General features: G+C 33.9%; 1 protein-coding gene across 1 annotated transcript; it reads right to left on the bottom strand.

Annotated features, from left to right (window-relative positions):
• Positions 1-616: 616 nt before the first annotated feature.
• LOC149241213 (uncharacterized) lies at positions 617-5,299 on the bottom strand. Its single transcript, XM_089370470.1, has 4 exons — positions 5,234-5,299; positions 4,800-5,144; positions 1,432-1,598; positions 617-1,349 (listed from the first exon to the last, which is right to left on the bottom strand). The coding sequence occupies exons 1-4, from the start codon at positions 5,297-5,299 to the stop codon at positions 617-619; spliced, it is 1,311 nt and encodes a 436-aa protein (XP_089226596.1).
• Positions 5,300-12,745: the final 7,446 nt, after the last annotated feature.

Raw genomic sequence — 12,745 nt, 5'->3', positions numbered from 1 at the left:
GCCTCCCATGTTTCTTTTTAGAATTTCCTATTTCACAAATAGAGAATGCCCCAAAATTTTCACAAACTAGTGAATAGACTACTCCTAATTGCATACCCTTAACCTAACAAAAATTAAAAATACATCGACAAATTACTTAAACACGAGTGGAACACGAGTGGAGAACGAGGGTAGAAAGAAATGTAATGTAATAATACCGATATAAGAGAACCTGTGTCTGCTTTTTGCCAAGGGTGATGGTTACACGTCCTTGAAAATATTATGTGTAATTAAATTACGTGTATTATATTGCTCTTGTTAAATTAATTATATTCGCAAGTTTAAAAAAAAAAGAGCATGATACATTAATTATAGGCATTTGCGTCTTTTTTTAGCGATTTCATTTAGATTATCAAATAGCATGGTTTTCCATGAATAACAATGCTAAATCAATTTGCTGTAAATAACAATTAAAAAATAATTTTAAAATTAAATTATGATAAATTTTCTAAAAAAACACTCTTACATGATTTCACTCACCACTACCCACTTCCCATTGATACATACCCATTGATACGTCTTCCGATCCAACTCTGTGATCGTCTGCTTTCTCTAACGCTGCCACTGGAGATTGTTTTCATATTTGGAGGGGAATGAACGGACGCCGACGTGCTGGGAAAGAACCCGACAATGAACGCCGCGCAGTGAATAGGCGACGGCAGCGGAGGAAAGCACGTCGACGAGGTGTCGAAATGGAAAAATGTGCGCGAGAACCTTCCTCTACCCCGTTTCGATGGTCCTGCCACGGCAAAGCTCGTCCCACATCACAGCTTGGCGTTCCACATTTCCCCATCACCATGCGCCACGGGCACAATTGACGCCCCCTCTTCATTTCCTCATAGCGGGCTGTCAGCTTGTCTGTCATGTATTCTTTAATGGCTTCGACACCGTGAGCTACTACTTGTGGAGGCGGTATAACCAGCGGATTCCCTTCCACCTTAAGAAGCCGCAATTTTTCCAGCCGCCCAATAGACTCGGGCAAGGCACTTATTTGATTGTAGCTGATATTTAACTCGACAAGAGATGTCAGCCCTCCGATCGATTCGGGCAGTGACACAAGATATTTAAAATTGCTGCTGAGATCTAGGTACTCCAGATTCATCAGGTCGTCAAGGTCTTCTGGAAGGGCTCCAAGCTTGTTCATGTGGACATCCAGAAAGCGGAGACACATCATGTGGCAGATGGAGTACGGAAGACGCAACAACCTGTTCGAGTGAACACTCAGCTTCCGGAGATTTAGCACTTCGAATCCGAGGGTCTCAGGGAGCCAGGTGAGTTGGTTAAAATCGACCATGAGCTCTTCTAGTGCACTGAATCAAAAAAATATTGTCATCGTCACAATTACGAATAAGGGTTGCTAGGGTTTCTGTGCGGTACTAATATGAATCTTACCTGCAGCTTCCAATGCTATCATGGAGCTCAGCAAGGGCATTTCCGGAAACATTCAAAGCCTTAATCTTTACAAGACGGCTGATGGAATGCGGCAGCGATGTAATCTGATTCGAATGAAGATCCAGATGAGTAAGGTTCACCAGATTCGTCACAGATTCGGGCAAGCTCTGCGAAAGCCAATTAAGTCCCCGTCATTCTCTGAAGATATATAGAGATTCTTTTTGAAAACAAACTTTGTTATTTTCTGCTACTTAGAATTTATTTAATTGTTTTGTGATACCATTTGTCATATCCTCAAAAAAAAAATACTAAAAATAGTTTTTATTAATATCACCAAAACATTAGCTTAAGCATCTTAAATTATATATAACTTGAATCTTTAATTTTATATAACTTTTGAATTTTATTTATAGACTAAAATTAATTATTAAATACCTCTATGTATTATTATATATAATTAGAATTATATATGTGTTTAATAGTTCCTTTATCATATATACGTTAATTTGAAGGGATTATAGATTTACTTTTAAGAAGAAGAAAAAATTATCACATTAAAATTTCAAATTAGGTAAAATATTAAACATCTTTACTTAGATTTACTAAAGTCAATACCATCTCTTAAATCAAAGGAAGAAGAGTAATTCAAGACAAAGAATTTAAAATCTTGCTCCAAAATTTTTTAGTATTTTTTTTAATTAAATATTTCTAAAATGAATCTTTAAAGGGAAAAACCACATCCTATGTATATATTAAAGTTATTAAAGGCAAATGTTTCCACATCAAAGTTCTAATATTTGAAAATATTAATTTGATGTAGTTTTATTATAAATTTTGTTATCATGCCATAAAAAACATTATTGAATCTAATATCAATATCATTAAATTTAATAACTTTGGGTTAATATGATATTCAATTTGTTATATTATAATATATCATGATATATATTAATTCTATATATATATATATGAAAAGAGGAACAAAGATATAAAGTGATAGAGGTGGAGAGATATAGGGAGTGACAAGGGAGAGATGGAAATAAAATGAAGGAGAGGGGAGAGGAGGAATGAAGAGAGAGAGAGAGAAAGAAAGGAGTGAGAGACAGAGTGAAAGGTAAGAGGGAGAGGGAGACACAAAGATGGAGGGTGGAGAGAGGGGGAGAGAGGGACATGGTTTAATGGAAGAGAGAGAGAGAGAGAGAGATGGAGGGAGAGAGAGGGAGGTAGGAGAGAAAAATAAAGAGTGGAGGACTAAAGAAAGGATTTGAGAGAGAGGGAGAGAGAGGTAAGGACGGAGAGGGAGGGATAAAGAGATGGAGTTGGAGTGGGAGAGAGGGAGTGAAAAAGAAAGACATGGAGAGAAAGAAAGTGGAGAGAGAGAGAGAGAGAGGGAGTGACAAGGGAGAGATAGAGAGAGAGTGTGTATTTTTTGGGGTGAGAAAGGGAGACAAAGAGTGTGTATGTTTTGGGGGTGATATAGAGACAAAGGAGAGGCATAGGGAGATGATATATAGATGGGAGGTGAAGAGAGGGAAGAAGAGAGAGATAGAGAAAGGGAGGGAGAGATATATAGATATGGAGAGAGTGTGTGTGTGTTTGGGGGGGGTGAGATATAGAGAAAAAGAATGAGATAAGGAGGGAGATATAGATATAGATGAAGGGGGGACAAAGGGAAGAATATTTCTTGCACTAGATGCATTGATTTCAATGTAGGTGATGATTGATAATCCTATTTGATTGCTTGTATTAGATGCATTGATTTCAATGTAGATTTTAATTTCTAATTATATTTGATTGCTTTCACTAGATGCATTGATTCGAGTTTAGATGTTAATTTCTAATTCTATTTGATTGCTTACTCTAGATATATTGATTTCAGCGTAGATGGTGATTTCTAATCTTATTTGATTGCTTGCACTAGATGCATTGATTTTAATGTGATGTTGATTTCTAATTATATTTGATTTATTGCACTATATGCATTGATTTCAATGTCGATGTTGGTTTCTAATCTTATTTGATTGCTTGCATTATGAACATTGATTTCAGTGTATATGTTGTTTTCTAATCCTATTTGATTACTTGCATTAGATGGATAAGATTTTGTTAATCTTGAGACTATAAATTATTAAAAAAAAATCAAGATTAGATGGTTGGGGGAGAGAGGGAAGAAGATTCTGTTTACTAGATGCATTGATTTCAGTGTAAATGGTGATTTCTAATCCTATTTGATTTCTTGCACTAGATGATTTCTAATTATATTTGATTGCTTTCACTAAATGCATTAATTTCAATGTAGATGATTTCTAATCCTATTTGATTGCTTGCACTAGATGCATGGATCTCAGTATAGATGTGGATTTCTAATCATATTTGATTGTTTGCACTAGAAGCATGGATTTCAGTGTAGATGTGGATTTATAATCCTATTTGATTGCTGGCACTAGATGCGTTGATTTTCAATGCATTGCTTTCAATTTATATTTTAGTTTCTAATCATATTTGATTGTTTCCATTAGATTAATTTACACTTGAGGAAATATTTGCACCTGGAAGAATTTGATCCCTCTCAGTACATGATAGATATGATATTAGATAAATATAAAATAGTTAATAAATGTTAAATCTAACTTACCCATATATAATTAATATATGTTAAATCCAACTTTTTAAAAGTAATTAGATAAACTAACCTTAATTGAAACATGTATATCAATGAGGCACTAAATCTAACCTTCTAAAAACTAGTACGCTACGAAAACCAAGAATGAAAAAAACAAATAGAATTTGTACTCAATGATATTCTATATTATATGATTGGAAAAGATTATTTTAACAATTTTTTCAAAGAGGGAGGTTCATTTTACAACACAGCATGAAAAGATGTGTAAGTTTGTCTGTAAGTCGGTGCCCCTTTAAAATAAAAATAAAAGTAATGTTCTAAATAGAAAAATAATGTCCACTATAATTAAAAAAAATCAATATATTATAAAGTAAGTAAAATTAAAAAAAATGTAAATGTTTAAATCTTAAACTATTTTAACATCTATGTTAACTAGTTTAAATAAATTATTTGAAGATCTATGTTAACTATTTGAAAATATTTCTGGACTCCAAACTTTCCTTTACTACCTAGAGGAAAAAAATTTAAACTAAAAGACTATTCTTTAAAACGATGAAAAAGTAAAAAGTTCACTCAGACAGAGAACGAAGAAAACACACTTGAGGTATCCGCAACCTCTTCTCAACATTAAATAGAATTTATACTGGATGATATTCTACACTATTCTATTATTTTAATTAACAGAAAATATTATTCTTTAACAGCTTCTCGATTATCGACCTTCCTCTTTTTGAAATAATTTTACCTGTATGTAATTATTAGAGAGGTCAAGCTTGACAACTGTAGAGAACTCGTTCTGTATTGCTTCTGGAACGCTGTGGAGGAGAAGCCCGCTAAGCTCAAGATTTATTAAGGAGTTTTCATGAGAATATTGATGCAACTCCGCTGCAATTCTCTTCTCGGCCTCTAGAAGCTCGGATATTCGCTTATCTGGCCCCACTAAAGCATTCTCCGTGGGCATCGCGGGTAGGGTTTTCTCATCCTTCATCAGACTGTCATCGATTTGGTACTGCTCCGAGCACTGCACGACGGCTTTAGAGGAAAGTTTTTCCTCTTCTGCGTCTTTCTTGGCCTGAGCCTCCATCGGTGCCTACACTTACATCGACAATAGTTATGACAGATATTTCATGGTATTTCAAACATGGTACATACTTCAATGATTAAATAAGCGGGACTTACCATTGTCCAGTACGTACGGAGAAAGGCCTTAAAATCTCCTACAAAAGCAAAGTCTCTCTGGTGCATAAAGCGCGCCGCCCGCTCCACTTATTCCATAAAATTTGGTTACCATTGAAGGGTGCGTTTTGTTGCATATTGCAATCAACTGGACTCTACCCTAGAGACCGAGTTCTGTATCAAAATCTTGCGAGAGCGTCCCAGTTGATCAGAGTGGATTAAAGCAAGAGAGCCTCCTCGTCAGTGATCTCATAAAATGGACAACTACTTAAAATGGCTGACAACTGCGGAACGTGATTTAACGTAATTGGTGTTGCTTTCATAAAAGTCAACAATTGTTAAAAACACTGGCAAAAAGCACCCCGTTTGAAAATACGGCAAAATCACTCCGTTCTCCGGATTTTGCATTTAGTGTCGATGAAATATTTTCATCGACAAGTAAATGTTTTTTATTTATAAATATATTCAGTATAAAAAGATTTTTATTAATACAAAAGTTTTATAGGGATAGGATAGGATGGGATGTTTATATGATAGAACCGGTTTAAAGATGACCATAAACAGGACAGGCTTAAGGATAGTCATGAAACAAAGTATAGAAGACATATAGAAAATGAAAAATTATAAGCATTGGAATCAAACAACTTGAGGCTGATCAACATTGTTTATTTCTTTTTTTTCCTTGTTACTTTGATTTAACTTTTTCAAGGTGTGGTTACCAATGCTATCTTAAGATTGTTTTAACACTCTATGGAGGCATCCTTGTCAAAGTCTGAGGATGCTGATCCATGAGCATGCTTCATGGCACTCCTCGGAACATTGTTATTGAGTTCTTCTCTTATAGCTGACAAAACTTGGATCCCCTAACCTGCTTCATGAGGTTTTTGGAGATTTGAATTCTAGGCCTCATCCAATGGGAGTATGTCATCTTCAAACTCATCATCTTCCTAATCCAAGGAAGATGAATCCTCCTATCCTCGAGGAGGTAGGTTGTGTGTGTTCCATGCTTTAGATCTAGGCATCTATTTGACTAGTCTTTTAGAGCAAGAGTACTGAAGATGACCAGTGTTTGATGGCAAAGTGGACATTGAAAAGAAATGTTCTCGTAGTATAGTTGTTCGATCTAGGGAAAATCACCTATTTTTAAATTAATTTTATGAGGAAAGCCTTTGCTAATATCAAGTTCTACACAATCTCTGCCATAGGCGAAGACTCCACATTGGCGTTGTGAGGGATTTGTAGCCAGAAAATGACCCAAGGTGTTTCCAATGCCTAAAAACCCTGAATAATGTCATAGATGGGTCAACAAATTCAGAAGCCTAACCCAAATGTGTAGATTTGTGATCATAGTTGTGGAGGGGTCAAAATCTAAGAACCAAGGGGTTAGGAAGAGCCCAACTTTTCCCCAAAACCAAGGCACCCTGGAAAGATCTTTATGATCATCTGCATCATTGTTAAAAATGACTATGAAGAAACCCTTAGAATAGATGATGACCCTACATGTCTTGGTCCAAGTTGAATAGATCCATTGGTAAAGGTCTTTTGTATTTGGCAATAGCCCATTCAAATGATAGATGAGGCCATTACCTGCAAACAACTCATAGATTCCTACCAGATCTAGATGAGTGACTTCCACTGAAGGGACATTCTTAACTTTGTCTATTATAAAAGGACCTGGAGCAACCTTGATGTAAGCTTCCTTTCCTGAGGGCATGGGACGTTCCTGAGGTGGCTCTACGCTTTGGGGAACATCGTTTCAGATTTCTTGTTTGTAAGAGGTTGCTTGGGAAGAGGAAGGCTTTCCCAACTCTCCCCCATGTAATCGAAGAGCCAAGAAAATTGTAAGATTCCCGGATATATTATAAACACGGAGAGGAAGGAGATCTTCCATTTTCTTACCTTAAAAAAGAAGGCATTGTAATCGAGAGTGTAGCCCTATTTTGACTTCCAACAATAGCCGGAGGTCTTTTACCATATCCGTACCTCTGACTTAGAAAAGCATTGAATACATAGAAATAAATTTCATTTAGATTTGAAAAGGCCTTAGAGCAATGACGGACTGAGCCATCTCACTCACGTCTTCCCCAACATTGATATTCTTTAAAAACCCAAGTAAACCCTCAGGGAAACGTGCTACATTTACAAGGGTTTTAGACAAGGGCTCTTGCTCAACAACCACAACTTCTCTGTGATAAGGTTCTTTTTCAGTAGCCGTAGCTTCACCATTACAAGGCTCTTTCTCAGTAGTTGTGGCATCTCTATGATAAACAGTGCCCCCATTCATGAGTAAACCCTTGTCGTTTCCTTCATTACCTTCTCCCATCATGGTTCCAACCTCTTCACAGTTTGGGCTCTCAGGTTCAGCGACACTAACAATAATATTTTCAATAGGGGCTTTAGATTTTCCTTGATTTTTTTCCTTAAGAAATGGGCTTATCTGGAATGGCGGATTTGCCTTGATTTTTTTCCTTAAGAAATGGGCTTATCTGGAATGGATGTTTTTGCAAGGTCACTAAGTTGCAACATCATGGTTTTTTAAAGCAATTATTTTCCCTCACTTTTCAAATGAAATTTGAAATAGATGTGCAATTATTATCCCACTTTTGAAATGAAATTTGAAATAGACGTTATAAACCAACATGTGAAAAATTGTAGGCTAACAAGTAAATTTGAAGAATTTTGAGAGTAGTTGGTCAAAGTTAAGTTTGAGATATGAAAGCAAATGTTTTTATTCAGGGGTTAATTTTATTGTATTAGAATGGAAAATTATTTTTTTGGAAAACTCATCATAAATAAGTTGTCAAACCAACTAAGGGACATTTATTATTATCTTGGAAGGGAGGTTTATTCATAACAATTATTCAAGTCAAATCACACTATTTAGAATTAATCATGAAAATTGTTTTTTTGTAAAACTCATCATAAATAAGTTGTCAAACCAACTAAGGGACGTTTATTATTATCTTCGAAGGGAGGTTTATTCATAACAATTATTCAAGACAAATCACACTATTTCGAATTAATCATTGATGGTAGTAAGGGAACAAGCTTTCACTTCTGCTAGATCTTTATGGGCTTTGGGTCATTGACGTGTTTCCTTATATATGATAAAAATGAGCTCTGAACCAAGCAGAAATAGTGTGAAAGAATACTACAAATCCACAATTAAAAAACTATACATAAGTAGATCTCATTATTATTACATCATTTTTATATTAAAATATAACATCCATTATTATTAAATCAATTTTTTATTAAAATATTAATTAAAATTTATAATTACAAAATATTTTTTGAAATTACAATTAATTTTTTCAAATTTTAAACTCTATTTTTATTTTAATATTATATTATTGAGCTAAGAGGCTCATTCTACAACCTTGTATAACGGTGATTTGTAATTAGGTCCATGCTCAACTTCAAGTTGATACATGTCCCATTAAAATATTACTTTAAATAAAAAAAATGTAATGTGGATTATAACAAAAAGGAACATGATTATATATATTTGGTTAATTTTAATTAAAAACATTATAAAATATCACTTTGTTGCTTCTTATTATTACAATCTAGTGTGAAAAAGGTGTAGTAAAAATATTTAACTTTCACTTTTAAAATTATAATAAAATATTTCTTTGTCTATATTAAATAAGTCTATGTTAAATAATATAATTTTATAGGGAAAATTACTATAGATCCATCTAAATATATATATAACTTTCTATATATATAAAAAACTTTCACTTTTAGAGTTATAAATAAGTCTATGTTAAGTAATATAATTTTATAGGGAAAATCACTATAAATCCATGTGAGAAAAGTCACTTGAAGGTTTTTCTCCTTATCTACCTCCATGATAACAAAACAAATATTGAGATTTGATTGAGGGACCTCCTTCAACTTGGAGAAAATAATATTTAAAAGACATTAAAACAAAGATTTAGTCTTTAAATAAAAATCTTAATATTGATGCAATGTGTGCTTGGAAATATGGTTATATCAGTGGCTATTCATAAATATTGAAATCAAACACAATAAATAAAGTAAGGTGACAATATATGTTGATAATGTTTTTTATTGAAAAGCTAAAAAAACAAAGAAAAACCACAATTACTTAGTAAAAAAAACAATGAAAATCATTCAAATCCAAAAGTTAAAAACAAAAAAACAACAACAAAACCTAAAAATTACAGTTCAAATCTCTCCAATAAAATAACAAAAATAATTGATTTCAATCCAATCCACTCAAATCAAATAATAAATATATATAATTAAAAAATAATTAATACAAATTCAATAATAATCCTTTCCTCGAAAGAAAAACTAATAAAAATATTCAAAACACTTTTAAAGGCCTATATTTTTAAATATATATCTTTAATACTACGATGCCTCTATATATTTTATTAACAATATGACGCTCTGCAATTGAATACCATTATATATAAAAAAAAAAAAAAAATATTTCCAAAAACTTTCTCAACATCTGTTTTTATATATCTTTACGTCGTAAGGTGTTTCCCTCTGAAATCAACTCCTTTCTCTACTTACCTGTCATCTTGTAAGCCACACGATTCTATGTTAGACGATAGCAACAATTTCAACAGTTGATCGTTGATTCAAAGGGGTTGCCCAAACGGTTTGGGCGTTTCATTTGGCATCGGGTCGAATAGTTTCATCGTTTCATTTGGCATCGGGTCGAATAGTTTCATCCGCGCAGCTGAATGGGATTTTCTAGTAATCTAATGGCTGGACGATTTCTTGATGCCGTTTCTTACCAGTGTAGGGTTTCATTGCACATTGCAGTAGCCGTATATCTCATTGGGCCATCTTCTGCTATATGCATGCAAGTTATGTGATTAATCCAAAGGCGGTTTTATTCTTTGAGACGACCTAGTGTGCCGCGTAATATTTAACGCGACTTGCCTGCGAGCCTGGCCGCTTCTCAAGCATCTTCGGATTCGTTATTTTTGGCTAAGTATTTTTCATTCTGGTTTGATTCTTTCCATCATAAGTCTGTTACATTTTTTAATATGTAATTAAACTTTTACACGGTAATATTGAGAGGTGGTGCTATTCTGTTAGATGACCTAGTGTCCTGCATAACGTTTTAAAGCGTCTCACCTTCGAACCTGGCCGCTTCTCAAGCATCATCGGATTCGTCCTCTACTTTGGCCGAGTATTTTTCATTCTGGTTTGATTTTTTCAAATCATAAGTCTGTTAAAATGTAATTAAAGTTTTTTTGAGTTGAGGAACTAGCGGAGAAAGCCCCTTTTAAATATGTTGTGGCCCCTTTTAATTCTTACTGAGATTTTCCACAGCGGTAATATTGAGAAGTTATTGTGGTTGGATCCCGATGCCGAATGGAGTAGAAGAGGCAGCCGAGGAAACTTCCCGTTAAGTATTTGGTGAATCTTGTTTATGATTCATCTGCTTAGCAGACAGTTTTCGGGGTGATTAGCTTCTCATTCTCATCTGCTTATCGATAGCTTTCCGGGTTTTTAGCTCCTGTGAAAATGAAAATAAAACCCAGTTATTAGTCGTATGTATTTTTAATTGTAGGTGCAGTTGTCGAAAGCATTCACTGCAGTGTTGGTAAGTACGCACGCAACCTGTAACCATCTATTCAATACCAAGTCATGAAATTAGGATTAAATTAGAGTATGATTACTTTAGATTAAAAGTAGTATTATTGTATTAATTTGGGCTGAAATTACAATATAATTTATTACTTTAGTTTTATTTTAATTTTTAATTAATTAAAATAAATTAAAGTTTATATAAATATAATTAATTTCATGTAAAATTTAAAATTAAATAAAGTTGATAAAAAATATTATAATTTTTTTAATATTGTGTTTTTTAAAATTTAAATGTAAAATAATTTTTAATAACTTTTATAAATTATAATTTAAATTAATTCTTAATAATTTCAATTTTATGTAATTTCAAAAAAAATAAATTAAATTAATTTTTAATATATTATATTTTTATAATTATTTAATTTAATATAATAGTTGTTGATTAATAAATGTAATTTAAAAAAAAAGATGTTCTCAATATTATATTTAATTTTTGATATATTTCAATAGTGTATTATTTTTGGAGTTGTCCTTATATATGAAATGAATAGAAAGTGTCTCATTATTGTTATTGATAATAATAATTACATTTAATTATATTTTCATTAAAATATTATAAATAATTAAATTTATGAAATGAATTGAGTGTGTCTCATTCTTATTGTTAATAAAAAGTATGTATAATTATATTTTAGCCCATGTATCCTAACATTATTTTGGGAAATTGTTGGTAAGGATAAATTTTCCTAATTTCAGGGTTTCTTACCAGAGCAGTGATTTAATGCAGTGGTTGTATATTGCGGTAGCTGCATATCTCGTTATGCTGTAAGGCGTTTCCCTCTGAAATCAACTCCCCTCTCTGCCTACCTGTCATCTTGTAAGCCACACGATTATATGTTAGACGATAGCAACAATTTCAGCCGTTGATCGTTGATTCAAAGAGGTTGCCCAAACGGTTTGGGTGTTTCATTTGGCATCAGGTCGAATAGTTTCATCGTTTCATTTGGCATCGGGTCGAATAGTTTCATCCGCGCAGCTGAACGAGATTTTCTAGTAGTCTAATGGCTGGACGATTTCTTTCTCACCGCAAAGAATTTTCAAAGACTCTGGCAAACCTTCAGAAGTGTCCATATCGACGACAATGCAACCTACGCGCTTATCTGCAGCTAGTAAAGAAGCCTCTTCCAGGTAGACGAAGTTTCCCAAGGAGTTGGCCACTCTGATGAGAATTTCTTTAGACCATTACTCAAGAGAGAAGCCTGGCAGCATTACCTATAAATGTTTTTGCGGCTGGAGTTCAGTTAGTTGGCAAAAGGTCGTGTGCCATCGTTATAGCTAGAGCGAGCCCCATCCGATGACCTAGGTTTCAGCCAGAATCTGTTCCAGATAGCTCTCAGACAGAAAATAAAAATGCAGCCATTTGCTGACCAAAAATGTTTACTATAGGGGTATAGCCTACGAGCAGCTTCCAAGTCTTTCTTACCAAGTCTAGGACTTGGTCATGGGTTATTGAGATATAGTTGAGCCTACCCACTAATGCTCTCTTAGATAGGGATTCTACCCAATTCTACCCTGTCCAAATTGACATCCTGACCTAGTGTTAGTTCCTTCATTGTTGTCAAAGCCTTTATGTGCTTTTGAGCACGCTTATTTTTGGCTCGCTCTACTTTAAGTCTTGGAATAAACCCATCTCCTCCTGCTCGGGCAGACTGCAGCAAAAATTGGGTGGGCTGATCAGAAGAACCCTGCATATCTGCTGACAAATGATGTGCCTTGTACCAATCTTATCTTGCTGGATGTAGAGGTTCACTGATATTGTAGCTGTAAAAGGACTTGCTGGGCCATTCATGTGTTCTAAGAGAGTAATGGCCCTTTGCTTCAAACATCTCGCTCGAAAAGAATTGAAAAAAAAGACGTGTATAACCCTCCTGA

Source organism: Pinus tabuliformis, chromosome 8 (genome assembly GCF_031772625.1).
Source record: "Pinus tabuliformis cultivar Carrire ecotype Pingquan chromosome 8, CPIR1, whole genome shotgun sequence".
NCBI classification, from domain to species: Eukaryota; Viridiplantae; Streptophyta; class Pinopsida; order Pinales; family Pinaceae; genus Pinus; species Pinus tabuliformis.
Note: the sequence above shows the minus strand (reverse complement) of the source record. Positions and strands in the feature narration are given on the sequence as shown.

Coding starts and splice junctions, on each gene's coding strand:
- LOC149241213 (XM_089370470.1), bottom strand. CDS start 5,299: ATGCACCAGAGAGACTTTGCTTTTGTAGGAGATTTTAAGGCCTTTCTC. Junction 5,145..5,233: donor TCCGTACGTACTGGACAATG/GTAAGTCCCGCT, acceptor ATGTAAGTGTAG/GCACCGATGGAGGCTCAGGC. Junction 1,350..1,431: donor GATAGCATTGGAAGCTGCAG/GTAAGATTCATA, acceptor TTTTTGATTCAG/TGCACTAGAAGAGCTCATGG.